This window comes from Microcaecilia unicolor, chromosome 4 (assembly GCF_901765095.1).
Source record: "Microcaecilia unicolor chromosome 4, aMicUni1.1, whole genome shotgun sequence".
Lineage (NCBI taxonomy): Eukaryota > Metazoa > Chordata > Amphibia > Gymnophiona > Siphonopidae > Microcaecilia > Microcaecilia unicolor.
Window position 1 is genome coordinate 16,852,842 of NC_044034.1, and position 16,034 is coordinate 16,868,875.

Genomic DNA, 16,034 nt, shown 5'->3' on the forward strand with positions numbered 1-16,034 from the left:
ATGGTGCTACTTGATAAGTTACCCCCTTGATGTTTGCTTAACTGCTTGGAGCTAAGACATATTAGAGACCAAACGTCTACATTTACTGTTGCGGATTTCGATGCACATTGAAGAAGGCAGCTATGACGTTAACACGAAGAAATGGTCACTGACGTGCCTTACTTAAATTTGCATTATCCAGACTGCAATGGTCTTAGATACAAATCAACTTATGCATCCAGCTTTTCCTACGTAAGTACACAACTGTGGAACACTCTGCCCAAAACCTTGAGCTCTATTCATAACCATCTCAACTTCAGGAAATTACTGAAAACCAACCTGTTTAAGAAGGCCTATCCCCATGACCCAAGTTAACTTTCTACTTCCTGCGACACAGAAAAACTATGGACCGTATTGGACTTCTATCACCACCCCTCCCCCTCTTTATTTCTTTGTTGCTCTATACTTAAGTTTCTTTCAAGTTGATTACTATATTGTGTATTTGTATTTTATCGAACCGGAGCCTGCCTCTCCGGTATTGTGTAAGCCACATTGAGCCTGCAACTAAGTGGGAAAATGTGGGATATAAATGTGTTATATAAATAAATGATGGCCCTGAAGTCAGACATACCTCTAGTGGTTCTCTTCTTGATCCAGCATGGGGTGCTAAATTATAGGTGATGTGGCACTTAGGATTTTTCCAGCCCTCTTATGTATTGCATTTATTCAAAAATATTATGTTTTAAGAAAAAAATGTTAATTACTTGCATATATGACCAAACTTCTGACAAAATAAACCACAGTAAAGGTATCAGGGGACTTTTAAATCCAAATCCGGTTAGCGTGGGGCCGTATTCCCGACACGTGCTTCGCTACAGCTTTCTCAAGGCAATCCCCTTTTAGTCTCCAAAACGAGTGCTTGATTCGTCACCCCTTACACCAAAAGGGGCTTGCCTTGAGAAAGCTGTAGTGAAACACGTATCGTTGTACAGCCCCACGCTAACCGGATTTGGATGTAAAAGTCCCCTAATACCATTATCTAAGATAAGTACAGACATATAAGTATCAACATTTTGAAATACTGTTTAAAAGTTTAACAAATTTAGGACCCTGATTACTAAGGTGTGTTATCGTTTTTAGAGCGCCTACACTTAGCGCGTGTGCTAACCATGTAGGCACCTATAGGGATATTGTAGGCACGTACATGGTTAACGCGTGTTAAAAATGTTAACGCACCTATAAAGTAGCTTAGTAAACAGGACCCTTAGAGGGGCATAATCGAACGGCACCGGCCATCTATTTTGCCGGCGCTGCAAAGAGCAGTCCCAAACCGTATTATCGAAAAAGATGGCCGTCCATCTTTCGTTTCGATAATACAGTTGGGGCCAGCCAAATGTCAGAGATGGCCGGGTTTGAGATGGCCAGCATCGGTTTGCGCCGATCTCAAACCCGGCGAAATCCAAGGCACTTGGTCGTGGGAGGGGCCAGCATTTGTAGTGCACTGGTCCCCCTGACATGCCAGGACACCAACCGGGCACCCTAGGGGGCACTGCAGTGGACTTCAAAAATAGCTCCCAGGTGCATAGCTCCCTTACCTTGGGAGCTGAGCCCCCCAAATTCCCCCCAAAACCCACTCCCCACAACTGTACACCACTACCATAGCCCTTACGGGTGAAGGGGGCACCTAGATGTGGGTACAGTGGGTTTTGGGGGGTTTTGGAGGCTTAACATTTACCACCACAAGTGTAAAAGGTAGGGGGGATGGGACTGGGTCCACCTGCCTGAAGTGCACTGCGCCCACAAAAAACTGCTCCATGGACCTGCATACTGCTGTCAGGGTATGACATTTCAGGCTGGCAAAAAAATATTTTTTTTTTTTTTTGGGTGGGAGGGGGTTGGTGACCACTGGGGGAGTAAGGGGAGGTCATCCCCGATTCCCTCCGGTGGTCATTTGGTCAGTTGGGGCACCTTTTTGAAGCTTGGTCCTGAAAAAAAAAGGGACCAAGTGAAGCCGGCGAAATGCTTGTCAAGGCCGGCTTTCTTTTTTTCCATTATCGGGCGAAGCCAGCCATCTTGTACCATGCCCCCGTCCCACCTTCGCTACCCTACTGACACGCCCCCTTAAAGTTTGGCTGGCTCCGTGATGGAAAGCAGTTGGCACCGGCCAAAATCGGCTTTCGATTATACCGATTTGGCCGGGTTCAGGAGATCACCGGCCATCTCCCGATTTGTGTCGGAAGATGGCCGGCGATCTCCTTCGAAAATAAGCAGGTTAGTTACCTGGGCTCTAAATGGTGGAATGCAATTCCCAAGCACACAAGAACCATTATAAACTACTAGTAACGAAGGCCCGTTTCAAATCGCAATGAAACGGGCGCCAGCAAGGCTCCCCTCCGTCCCTTTGTGTCTCCGTGTGTCGCCGATGTGTATGTTGCCAGTGCACCCCCTTCCACTCCCACCGATGTCGTCGCTGCCGGCGCTCCCCCCTCTCCGAAGGCCCTCCCACCCCACTGACCTGCCGAAGTAACGTGTGCTCCGCCCTCGACGTCATCGCGTTTTGACGCGAGGGCGGAGCACAGCTACAGAGCAGTACAACGTTGGAGCTGAGAATGTGCTCCGCCCTCAACGTCATAACGTTTGACGCGAGGGCGGGGCCCACAGACTGTGATTTTGTGTGGCTTCAGAGCTTCGAACTTACGAACCTGGCTTCAGTGACGTCAGTGCAAATAGAACGTTGAGGGTGAGTTTTATACATATAGATTTTCAGTTCAGAAAGGAATTAAAAACCTACCTTTTCAAGAAATATTTTGGGAAATTATACGTGTTACTGATGTTCTACACTGCTTTGTAATTGTAAAACATTACAGTCATTTCTCCTAACTGTAAGCCACATTGAACGAAAAACATTTTTTTTGATAATTTCGGGATATAAAAATGAATGAACTCACTCAGTATCAACCCCATTTCCACTGTATTGTCTTTGAGCACTAGAGAGCCCACAGGTAAATACTCAGGTGGGTATGTTTAACAGGTTAAATCTTATCGAATGAATCTCATAGTGACTCTTTCAAAAACCAATATTTAGGCAGGACCTAGACAAACAGAGACAGATGCAGACAGTATTCAAGTTCACAGCAGAAGCAAACATCAAAATAAACTTAACCGTGGTATGCCTCTCATTAAAATGTTCATAGATGTATCTGGTGTTTTAATTAGCACCGTGGATAATATGTTTCTTTGCTTTTGCATGCCTGAAAGCAAACAACGTTTCCTAAGAGTGTTTGCAGATGGTTCGTAAAGGTCTGTTCCGTGTAAATGGGTTTGATAAGATCTTGGCCAACCTGGAGCTTGTTGACTTCAAAAAGGCTCCCTGTAGGATTGGACACGTAGCTTACCAGTTTGAAAACAGGAGAGTTAGGAGTCACATTTTACTGGTAGACACAGTCCAGATAATCCGCCACAAGCGGAGAACTCGAACGCCCCACGAGATAATACAGGCATGAGAGAAAGTGGGATGTTTAACCACGGAAAACCAAAGACTGGAGCAATGGATTCTTGAGTCTTTTTTCACCAATAAACAACTGTTTTAAGAATCCATTGCTCCAGTCTTTGGTTTTTCGTGGTCAAACATCCCACTGGTAGACACAGTATCATTTTACCCAGCATTGCTTGAGGTACAAACTTAGGAGTCCTCTTACTAAGCTGCAATAAAAAGTGGCCCTCGGTAGTGTAGGTGCATGTTTTGGGCGACGCCCAGGCCAGTTTTTACTGCGCAGGGCCGTTGAGGGGGGGGGGGCAGGGGGGACAAGGCCTAGGCCTCCAAGTGGGGCCCGGTGCTGCAGTCCCCTCCACCCGCCCCCCTCCGTCCACCACCAGGCTGGGCCCCCCCTGAATTCAAATCATAGCGCCTCACCTCGACCTCGCTCCATGTGAAAGAAGCGCAGCAGCGGCAGTCTACAGATCGCCTCCCTTCGGGCCTTCCCTCCTTGTGTCCTGCCCTCGTCTGACGTAACTTGTGTGAGGGCGGGACACAGGGAGGGAAGGCCCGAAGGGAGGCGATCTGCAGACTGCCGCTGCTGCGCTTCTTTCACATGGAGCGAGGTCGAGGTGAGGCGCTATGATTTGAATTCAGGGGGGCCCGGCCCGGTGGTGGATGGAGGGGGGCGACGACGATGGCGACCTCAGGGAGGCGGCAGGGGGGGCCCGGGGGTGGCCTTGCCCCGGACCCGGCCCAGTCTCTCGGCGACCCTGTTACTGCGTCTGTAAAAAAGGGCTTTTTTAAAATGGAACAGGAAAAGGGCATGCCATAAAACTGAAACCAGCGTGTGCCTAAAACTGGCCTCAGCCCTTAACACCACCTACTGATCTAATGGTAAGGGCTCATGTTTAGTGATCAGTTGGTGTGTGCCACCTGCTGATTATTGCCAGAAGGGCTGTACGTGGGAGGGAGGGCATTATGGGTGTTTGGCAAATCTGAAATTACAGCAGTGGGATTTGAACCGGCTACCTCTGGATTTCAAGACCAATGCTCTAACCACTAGGCCACACCTGCACTCCACAGTAGGTCTCTGGCAAGGTTAGGTTTTCTTGTAGACCTTCTTGGGTAGACGACAGAATGAGCAGATCTGTCAAATACAGCAGGTTCATTGATGCAAATAGTAAAGAGACTTATTATTATTCGTTTCATTTGTATCCCACATTTTCCCACCTTTTGCAGGCTCAATGTGGCTTACATATAACCGTTAACGGTGTTAGCCGATTACGGTTTGAACAAATACATGGTATGAATGAATACAAAGTGATATTGTGGTATAATGAGCAGTGGCGTACCAAGTGGGGGCGGTCCGCCACGGGTGCACGCCGCTGGGGGGTACCGCGGTGCGCGCCTGCTCTGAGATCGCTGATTTTGCGCGTTCGCTGCAGCTCCCTCTGCTCTGGAACAGGTTACTTCCTGTTCCGGGTCAGAGGGAGCTGCAGCGAACGCTGAAGTCAGGGAACTCTGAGCAGGCGCGCGCTGCGGCACCCCCCCCCCCCAGCGACGTGCACCCAGGGGCGGTCCGCGCTGCATTGTGGGGGGTGCTGCACCCGGGGGGGGGGGTCCGCGCTACATTGGGGGGTGCTGCACCTGGGGGGGCGGGGCACCACCCCGGGTGTCCGCCCCCCTAGGAACGCCACTGATAATGAGGTACATGTATGGTAGGAACAGTTGGGGGGAACTTAGAGATGGAAATGGGGAAGAAGAGTCAGGTAATGTCTGTTACGGTCTTTAGTTACATTGTGTCGCATGTGACCAGGTATTTTTATGTTTGGGTCGGTGGGATATGCTCTTCTGAACAGGTCTGTCTTTAGCGCGTTCCGAAAATTTAGGTGGTCGGGTGTAGTTTTTACTGCTTTTGGTAATGAGTTCCCTAGTTGTGCGCTTAGGTAGGAAAAGCTGGTTGCATAGGTGGATTTGTATTTGAGTCCTTTGCTGCTTGGGTAGTGGAGGTTTAGGTATGATCGTGCAGATTTTGTGGTGTTTGTGGTTGGCAGGTCGATGAGGTCTGTCATGTATCCCGGTGCCTCGCCGTAAATAATTTTGTGAACAGTCGTGCAGATTTTGAAAGTGATGCGTTCTTTGATTGGTAGCCAGTGCAATTTTTCTCTGAGTGGTTTGGCGCTGTCAAAACGTGTTTCTCGTGAGCCTCATTCCAGTCTGAAGCTGTCCGCATGGTGTTTATTTTTATCTTGCAGCTAATGGATGAACACATGGATTTAATTATACGACAGATTCTTTTTTTCTGGCTCCAGTAGGCAGCAGATTAATGCTGAGTCCAGAGTGCCAGACTGAATCTGTTTTCTAAAGCCAACAGAAGATTTAGATATTCTCGCCAGACCTCCAGCCCCCATTGCTCGGGGCAGGGGTAGTCAGGGCCTGGTGGTCCCATGGACTCCCAGCCCCTGTTTGACAGGTTTGGGCTTTTGACAGCCCAGACCTGTCAAGCAAGTGCGGGAGGATTGTGCTGAGCGAATGCTCAGGCACAATTCGCCCGCACTTCTACCCCATGATCAGAGATAATTGTGCTGCTTAAATTTGCTTGCATTATCTCTGATCATAGGTCTAATAGCAGCCCGCGCGGGGCTTTTGATCATCTGCCTGTGAGAGGGTGTGTTGAGCATGTTGTTCAGTGCCTGGAAGGTCAAGAGTCACATTGTTGAGTGATTTTGAAGGGACAATGGTTAGTGAATCTGGGTTTAAAAAAGATTTGGACAAATTCCTGGAAGAAAAGTCCATAGTCTGCTATTGAGACAGACATGGGAAGCAACTGTTTGCCCTGGGATTTGGAGTATGGAATGTTTCTACTCTTTGAGATTCTACATGGAATCTTGTCACATTTAGGATTCCAGAATCTTGCTATTCTTTGGGGTTCTACATGGAATGTTGCCATGATTTGGGTTTCTGCCTGGTACTTTTGACCTGGCTTGGAAAACAGGATACAGGGATAGATGGACCATTGGTCTGACCCAGTATGGCTTCTCTTATGTTCTTATATTTTCATACTGTGATGTTATCATATGACTTTGGAGGGGCTCTGTGAGGGGGTGGGTTCCTCGGCAGGGCCGCCGAGAGACTGGGCCGGGCCCGGGGCAAGGCTGCCCCCAGGGCCCCACCCCGAGGTCACCGCCGCTGCTCCCCCCCCCCCCCACCATGCCTGGCACTCTGCATTGAACTCACAGCACCTCACCTCCGAAGGCGCAGCAAGCAGCGGTAGATCGCCTGCCTTCGGCCCTCCTTCCCTCCCTGTGTCCCGCCCTCGCGGAAGTTACATCAGACGAGGGCGGGACACATGGAGGGACGGAGGGCCAAAGGCAGGCGATCTGCCGCTGCTTGCTGCGCCTTCAGAGGTGAGGTGCTGTGAGTTCAATGCAGGGGGCCCGGTGGCAGACGGTCAGACGATGGAGCCGCGGGCGGGCAGGTGAGACTGCGGCGCCGGGCCTCCCCTGGAGGTCTGCGCCCGGGGAATTTTGTCCCCCCTGTGCCCCCCTCTCGGCTGCCCTGGTCTTGGGTGCTGGTATTTTTGCGATCTATTAATGTACAGGACCATTTTTGGCTGTGGCCTGATTAAAAGACCGGAACAACAATCAAGATATTGGTGTCTTTGATGTGTAGGTCTGTAATGGAATAATCAATGACCCTTTGTCCCTGTATTGAGCTGAATGTAAATCTACCCATGGGGTCACGCTTTACTGTGCAATTTATGATCATAGACTTTTACATAGATGAAGGAACCTCTTCTCATTTGTGTTAATTACACTGTCATAGCTGTTCATGTCTGAGATGCAAAACAGCATCAGAGAGAGACGAGTCCACTGTGCCCTCTAAGCTGAGCGGGATTCCTCCAACTGCATTGCTGCTGGGGGGGGGGGGGGGGGGTGGTGCTTCAATATTGTGTTTTCAGTTGCTAGGGACAGATAGGTTCCCTGAAGTGCTGTAGAGACTGCCCATCCCTCTCTATTGAAAATGTGATAGTGAAACAGCACCACCTGCTGGCAGGACTGTAGGTGGAGGACTCCCACTATTCATTCATTGGATAAGTTACTATTCATTCATTGGATAGCAGAGCCGGTAGTGGGAGGCGGGGCTGGAGGTTGGGAGGCAGGGATAGTGCGGGGCAGACTTATACGGTCTGTGCCAGAGCTGGTGGTGGGCGGCGGGGATAGTGCTGGGCAGACTTATACGGTCTGTGCCAGAGCTGGTGGTGGGAGGCGGGGCTGGTGGTTGGGAGGCGGGGATAGTGCTGGGCAGACTTATACGGTCTGTGCCAGAGCCGGTGGTTGGGAGGCAGGGCTGGTGGTTGGGAGGCGGGGATAGTGCTGGGCAGACTTATACGGTCTGTGCCAGAGCCGGTGGTTGGGAGGCGGGGCTGGTGGTTGGGAGGCGGGGATAGTGCTGGGCAGACTTATACGGTCTGTGCCAGAGCCGGTGGTGGGAAGTGGGACTGGTGGTTGGGAGGCGGGGATAGTGCTGGGCAGACTTATACGGTCTGTGCCAGAGCTGGTGGTGGGCGGCGGGGATAGTGCTGGGCAGACTTATACGGTCTGTGCCAGAGCTGGTGGTGGGAGGCGGGGCTGGTGGTTGGGAGGCGGGGAGAGTGCTGGGCAGACTTATACGGTCTGTGCCAGAGCCGGTGGTTGGGAGGCAGGGCTGGTGGTTGGGAGGCGGGGATAGTGCTGGGCAGACTTATACGGTCTGTGCCAGAGCCGGTGGTTGGGAGGCGGGGCTGGTGGTTGGGAGGCGGGGATAGTGCTGGGCAGACTTATACGGTCTGTGCCAGAGCCGGTGGTGGGAGGCGGGGATAGTGCTGGGCAGACTTATACGGTCTGTGCCAGAGCCGGTGGTTGGGAAGTGGGGCTAGTGCTGGGCAGACTTATATGGTCTGTGCCCTGAAGAGCACAGGTACAAATCAAAGTAGGGTATACACAAAAGAAGCACACATGAGTTGTCTTGTTGGGCAGACTGGATGGACCGTGCAGGTCTTTTTCTGCCGTCATCTACTATGTTACTATGTTACTCAGCTTAGAGAGAGCAGTGGAGGAGAGCCCTGAAACTTTACCTCAGGAAGACTAATACATTCTCCTATCCCTCTGCTTTGCTGTTATGGACCATGAGGCCCCTTGTACTAAAGGACAATAAAATCCGGGGTTAACACATTTTAACACAGACTTTCTTTCATGCTAAGCGTAGATTGAATTTGGACTTTTTGCAAAACATGTACCCTTAGATTTTATTTATAATGCCCAAAGTCCACGCCCGATTTCCATTTCTGCGCATAACTTAAGTTAAATGGCTCTTAGTTGGCACTAAGGATCAATCAATTACTACTACTACTATTATTTAGCATTTCTATAGCGCTACAAGCACGAATTGGTCATGCGTTAATTTAGGCGCATCCATTGGCACCAACGAAAACACGGTGCAAATGCCCCCACCTAAATTTATGTGCAGAGTTCCCGCATTCTATAATTGCACTTGTAACTGGAATCTACACCCAGGCTCCACCCCAAAACGCCCATGACCCTCCCATTTCTACACCCCCTTTTCCGGCACACATGTAAAATGTAGGCGTGGATCATATGCACCTAACTTTATGCATGTACATATTAATTGATTTCAATTAGTGCCAATAATTGCTTGATAAAAAGGCATAATTGGCTAATTATTAAATTAAATTTGCACACACAAGTTTTTGCAATTCTAGAGAATTAGGGGGGTTAGCGTGCATCGTCCCTGCGCCTAACTCTGAACAACCTTTACTGAATTCCCCCCTTAGCACTTCCTAAAATGTGCTTGCGTGTTAACTCTGCGTTATCCGGTTAGCATGCACTAATCATAATGCAGTAGCCGGATAACGCAGAAGTTCTCCCTGTCTGACCATGACACACCTGCTTCCAAACATAGATTTGAAATATCAATATGCAGGTTAGCGCACACGATTGAGAAAATGCCAATATAAAAACCACTTTAACATGTTTCTGAATGTACCAAGGGGCCATTTTACTAAGCTGCGGGAGTGCTAATGCGCAGGCAGCGTGTGGCAAATTGGCACTGCCGCTGGGGTAGTGCATGCGCCCAGCAGTAATTCCAAGTTTGGCGTACGCTGAATCCCACGGTAGAAAATATTTTTTCTATTTTCTATCGCAGGGGGCATTCAGCAGCACGGCCATGTTGGTACTCACTGCATGGTTACCGCATGAGCCTATACCGCCGTAAACAGATGCAGGCTGCTTTTAATTTTTGCGCACGCCCATTTCCCAGCCCATTAAAAAATGGCCTTTTTCGCAGCCGTGTTAAAAAGTGACAAAATGCACACCCGAAAGATGCACCCACATTACCGCAGGCCACATTTTACCGCAGCTTTATAAAAGGACCCCTAACTGTGCTTTAGGGGGCTTAACCGCATAGATTCACTGACTTAGGCAATATATCCTCATTGTTTTCATAACTCCACTTTTGTAGATTTTTGTGCCCCTGGGGAGGGCCAAATATTTTTCCTGTGTGTGGAAATACTTTTAAAACAAGTAAGAGGAAATATTTTCCCACTCAACGAACAGTTAAGTTCTGGAACTCTTTGCTGGAGGATGTGATAACAGTGGTTAGCGTATCTGGGTTTAAAAAAGGTTTGGACAGATTCCTGGAGGAAAAGTCCATAGTCTGCTAGTGAGGCAGACATGGGAAGCAACTGCTCGCCCTGGGATTTGTAGTATGGAGTGTTGCCACGATTTGGGATTTTGCCAGGTACTCGTGACCTGGCTTGCCCCCTGTTCGGAAAACAGGATACTGGGCTAGATAGACCATTGACCTGACCCAGTATGGCTACTCTTATGTTCTTAAGCCTGTTCAGAGGCACAGATTATACAATCACACTATAGGGTTCCTGTATACCTGTTCTGTGTGGTTGGGAAGAGGATTGCAGAGGAAAATATTATTTTTGTAGGCATGTACAACAAAACAATGTGTACCAGCCCCTGGGGTCACCTTCAGCCCCAAGTAACAGGAAACTGTGAAAATGTAAAGGGATTTCAAATCAACCATACGTAAACTATTGGATAATGACCTCACGAGCACCAGTGATCGACAAGAAAGATACAAATGCTAAGCATTGCAAGTTCTACTGCAGAATTCACTTTAAAAAAAAAATATCGCTGGAATGTTATATGCAGTGAACATGCAAATTACTGCTGTATAATTAGGAGCTCATGCAAAATGTCACCCTTCTTGCCAGTGCCTGAGAGGTGATTAGCTCAGGCACTGATAAGAAAGGTAACATTAAAAAAAAAAAAAAAAAAAAACTAACGGGTGGTTTGTATCAGTCCTATCTCCCTCTTCCCCCTCCTCAACCCGAACCGTCTTCCCACCTCCCCCACCCCGCACTTAATCCCTGAAGATTTTCATACCAACCAGCCACTATTTATTTTTATTTATTGCATTTGTATCCCACATTTTCCCACCTATTTGCAGGCTCAAAGTGGCTTACAGAGTTTTGTTAGTACAGTTAGTCCTGGATGTCAGGTACAATGATTGTTGTGCGGAGATTAATTAAGAAAAGAAGTAAAGAGCAGAAGGAAGGTATTTATAAGGTATAGTCGATGGTTTTTATACACTGCTTGGTAGACTTGGGGGAGGAGAGGGGGAGGGACACACCTTCAGGGAGGTAACACCAACGTGAAGGGTTAGTCTATACAGTACTTGGGTCCAGGTCGGGGTCAGTATAACTGGGGTGCTGTTACTCTCCCTCCTTTATCAACACTCAATAACTCAGTCCAGGTCAGAACTGGAGCCCAAAAGGTTTACTGGAAATAGTCTTCAAGCAAAAAGAACAAACTTCGGAAAAATAATAAAAGGCAGAAGGCCCTTAAATGAAGAGTGACCCCCAGCATTATTATCACCAGCAACCACTAGGGATTACAGGGCAATGTTTTGTTCCCAGAGCTGGAAAGGGCAGGCAGGGTAGAGGGAGGCTGCTCCTAACCTTGCCCTAGACCGCCAGGATTCCTTCTGGATAGGCCCGGGAGATGGGTGGAGGGTCTGGGGCTTCCAGGGGAGAGGAGGTGTGGGACTGTCCCTTGGAAGGGGCTTGAAACTAGAGGGTAATACAAGAGAGATGGAAGGTGGTCTGTTCCAAGGGAGGCCTGATGCTGGGGGGAGGGGTTCTGATCATAGAGGGTCTATGGGCCGCCAGTAGTTTTATTCCAGACGTGAGCCCTTGAGCCCAGGCCAAGGCCCAGTATAGGATTTAGGCCAAGGCCTAGGATGGACTGAACAGGCCCTAGGCATTACCCCAGCCACCAAACCCCACACACTCACAACAGCCACCAGCCACCACCAGAAAGGGAAGATAGAGCATTCAGGCGGGCCTCACGGCCAATCAGGAACCCACTCCCGCAGAGACCAAGCAAGCGGGCCTCACAGCCGACCGGGAACCGAGTCACACTCTGGGATGGGAGAAAGAATAACAAGGGTTCCACACGGAACTGGGGCACAAGCAGCGCACACAGCGCAGAGTAGAGTCACAAAGGGAAGAGTGAGAAGCAGACGCCTCTAAAGGAAAACAAGGCTGTGCCACAGGTGAACAAGAAGACAGGAAGCCCCAGAAGGAACCACTCTAGGCTTATACTACACAGCCCTCAAGGAAAAAGGAAACCAATTATAGGAATACACTCTGGCTGAACCATTCAGCACACAAGGGAGCTAGGCTGCACCTACAGCATACATCAATACAGGGAATCCCCACAAGGGAATGTGCTGGGCTGACTAAACAGCATACAACAGGGAAAGGGAGAACTACCTTGGCATTTGGGCGTGGGAGGAGCCAGCATTTGTAGTGCACTGGCCCTCCTCACATGCCAGGACACCAACTGGGCACCCTAGGGGGCACTTTAAAAAAATAGCTTCCAGGTGCATAGCACCCTTACCTTGGGTGTTGAGCCCCCCAAATCCCTCCCAAAACCCACTCCACACAACTCTACACCATTACCATAGCACTAAGGGGTGAAGGGGGGCACCTACATGTGGGTACAGTGGGTTTTGGAGGGCTCAACATTAACCACCACAAGTGGAACAGGTAGGGGGGGATGGGCCTGGGTCCACTTGCCTGAAGTGCACTGGACCCACTAAAAACTGCTCCAGGGACCTGGATACTGCTGTCAAGGAGCCGGGTATGACATTTCAGGCTGGCCAAAAACATTTTAGGTTTTTTTGGGGGGGTGGGAGTTGGTCAGTTAGGGCACTTTTTTCAGACTTGGACCTAAAAATAAATGGACCAAGTCCGGCCGGCGAAATGCTCGTTCGAGCCGGCCATTTGTTTTTCATTATAAGGTGAAGCCAGCCATCCCGTACCCACGCCCCATCCCGCCTTCACTACCCTACCAACACGCCCCCTTGAAGGTTGGCCAGCACCGTGACGAAAAAGCAGTTGGGGCCGGCCAAAATCGGCTTTCGATAATACCGATTTGGCCGGGATCAGGAGATCGCCGGCGATCTCCCGATTTGCGTCGTAAGATCACCGGCGATCCCTTTCGAAAATGAGCCTGATGGTGACCTCTTTGCGCAGGCTTGTGCGCTGATGGCTCTGTAGAACTTATGAACATTGCTATCTTTGCCACTGACTGGGGAATTCTGTATAGGTTGCCCTGAGTTAGGCACTCAATTTCGCATGCAGATTGAAAATCTGCGTGCAAAGTAATTGGCTTAATTGGTGATAACGATCAATGATGGCAGTTAACAAGCACTTAATTGGCCATCATGAGGAGTTACGTGTGGATCTACCCTACGCCCTCTATTCTATAACATGCACGCCCAATTTTCATAGCGCACAACTCCAAAGGGAGTGTGCTCGTGGGAGGGGCACGGGCAGGTTATGGATGTTCCCAGGATTTAGACACGGAGTTATAGAATACTGTCATTTCCACGCATAACCACCATTAGTTGGGCGTGAGCGTTTACACCAGCCTTTGCCAGGCATAAGTGCTTATGCCCAAAGTTAAGCTAGTATTCTATAACGCCCGATCTGTACGAAACAGCCTTAGAATACTGGCTTAGCGTGGATCATCCTGGCGCCTAACTTTGGTCGACCTATAGAGAACTCCCGCAGACTCTGTTGTGCTGGTTGGGAAAGGGGGTAGGAGTGCTGGTTCTAATGATCGCTTCAAAGAGTTGCCCTGTTCTTTTTCCTGCAGAGACGCCGTTCTGCGCCAGAAGAGGACAGAATGCAGCGGCTTGCCTCAGGTGGAACTGCCGGATCCGCAGATGAGCAGCCTGGTTGCACCGTTACCTCCCAATAAGCAAGGTAGGAGAAAACACTGGCTGGATGCCATTGGCTTCGGAGACCAGAGCTCTAAACACAGGTTCAAATAATATCAGCGCTCTGTATCGCATCTTACGTCCTAAGTCACTGATCCTCTCCGCCTTCCTGCACTGACATCAGAAGGCAAGTGCCTGCCCTCCCAGTACCGTCAGATTTGTTCACCACATTCATATGTATTGTGAAATAGCAGGATCTGCTCTACGGCAAATGACACTCGAGCAAAAATATTGAAGGTATGCATTGGGGGGGGGGGGGGCGGGGGAGTTGTATGCAAGCTTTCTCTGCAAGTGAGAAGCAGGGAGAGGTTACCAACTCTCCCAGAATTCACCCCCCCGCCTCTTACTCTCCCCATCCCCTGTAGTCCAGTATCCCCATCCCAAACAATCTCTCCTTTGTCTCTTAACTGCCTCCTTACCCTGTTCCCCTGACTCCTGCCTTTCCCACCGCCTTCCCTGTTTCTTCCCCCACCACTGTTGCTACTGCATTTGTCTGTTCCCAGTGTTCCGCTGGCTCCTTCCCCAGGAAAATATCTGCTTAGAAGCAGAAATCAGATATAGAACTTACTAGTTTGCAAGTTTTCAACATGCTCTTAGAGCCAGCATGGGCTCCCGTTGCTCCTCCTTATCTCCTACTAGGGCCAGGACTTAGTCTGCACAGTTTTAAATGTGGAATGTGCAGCTACTTAAGGAACCCTGCTTGGCATCATAGGAAGCAGTGTTAGTGCTGACCCACCATTGCAGTGTCCCAGGCAACCATCCTGTTTGCCTACCCCAAAGTACAGAGGGACTCTCAGAGGGGGAGAGGAAAAGATACTGGAATTTTCAGGAGAAGGAGGCAGAGACGGAGTTGAGGTGGAGGAGGGGTGGAATAGGAGGGAAGGAAGAGATATACTGGCCCCCAGGGAGGGGGAGGAAGGAAAAGAGATGGAGAGATGCTTGAGCTAGAGAGGGATGGACAGTATGGGAGGAAGGGAAAAGTAAGGAGAGAAGCTGGACATAGGAAGGAATAGAGACAAAGAGGGGCAATGCTGGACAGAGGTGGATGGAGGTGGGTGGACCCAAAGAGGAGGTGCTGAATAGAGTAAGAATAAGGACACAGAGAAGGAAGATGCTCAACATGGCAGAAGGATAGGGGCAGGGACACAGAGGGAAGAGGAATGATGGACTTGGAAACAAAAGAAAAGCCAAATCAACAAGGAGACACTGGCAAGAGAGTTTAGAAAAGTCAGAGCAAAGCAGAAACCTGAGACTGGGACCAACACGATTAGAAGAATAAAATGACCAGAAAACAAAGGCAAAACAAACAAAAAAAGAATTTTGTTTTCCAAGATGCCCGTGGTACCGTGAGCAAGGGTGGGCCGCAGAGTCCGGTAAGACAAGCCACACACACTCCATAAGTTATGGTGAAAACAAATAGTGTTTTAGTAAAGGTGTCCAGGAAGGTCACAGGAAGGGAGAAAACAATATCCAAAGCTAATTTTGTAAGCATAACTGCATCTTTGGATGGCCTGCTCCTGCAGGGTCACAACACACATGAATGTCCTTTCCTCAGCAGCAACTCCTACTAGGCTCTGGCCTGGTCCCTGGATCCAGAGTTACCAGCACAGTCTCTAGCAGGCACACAAGGCTCCAGGTCAAGACACAAACGCTTCAAGGTTCTAAGTTGAACTCAGCCTATCTGAACGTAGTGGTTGCAGGTTCTCAGCTCGGGGTGGTGGCATTTGCAGTGGGTGCTGCTGCTTCCCTCTGGGCCTCTTTAACCTAGCTGTGGTGTGGTCTTTTATACTTCTTGAACCATGCCCTCCTGGCTCCACCCCTCCTATGCCACTTCCCTCTTGGGCGGGACTAGGGTTTTAAGGTAGCCATGAGTGTTACATAAGTAATGTCACACTGGGAAAAGACCAAGGGTCCATCGAGCCCAGCATCCTGTCCACAACAGCGGCCAATCCAGGCCAAGGGCACCTGGCGAACTTCCCAAACGTACAAACATTCTATACATGTTATTCCCGGAATTGTGGATTTTTCCCCAGTCCATTTAGTAGCGGTTTATGGGCTTGTCCTTTAGGAAACCGTCCAACCCCTTTTTAAACTCTGCCAAGCTAACCGCCTTCACCATGTTCTCCAGCAACGAATTCCAGAGTTTAATTATACGTTGGGTGAAGAAAACTTTTCTCCGATTTGTTTTAAATTTACTACACTGTAGTTTCATCGC

At 49.5% G+C, this 16,034-nt stretch overlaps 1 protein-coding gene across 1 annotated transcript in view; it reads left to right on the forward strand.

Moving 5' to 3' along the window:
* PDE2A (phosphodiesterase 2A) overlaps positions 1-16,034 on the forward strand; it is a 687,803-nt gene that overhangs the window by 448,231 nt on the left and 223,538 nt on the right. The window contains exon 4 of the mRNA XM_030199986.1: positions 13,696-13,805. Within this exon, the coding sequence (XP_030055846.1) occupies positions 13,696-13,805 (110 nt within the window). The remainder of the gene's footprint in view (positions 1-13,695; positions 13,806-16,034) is intronic.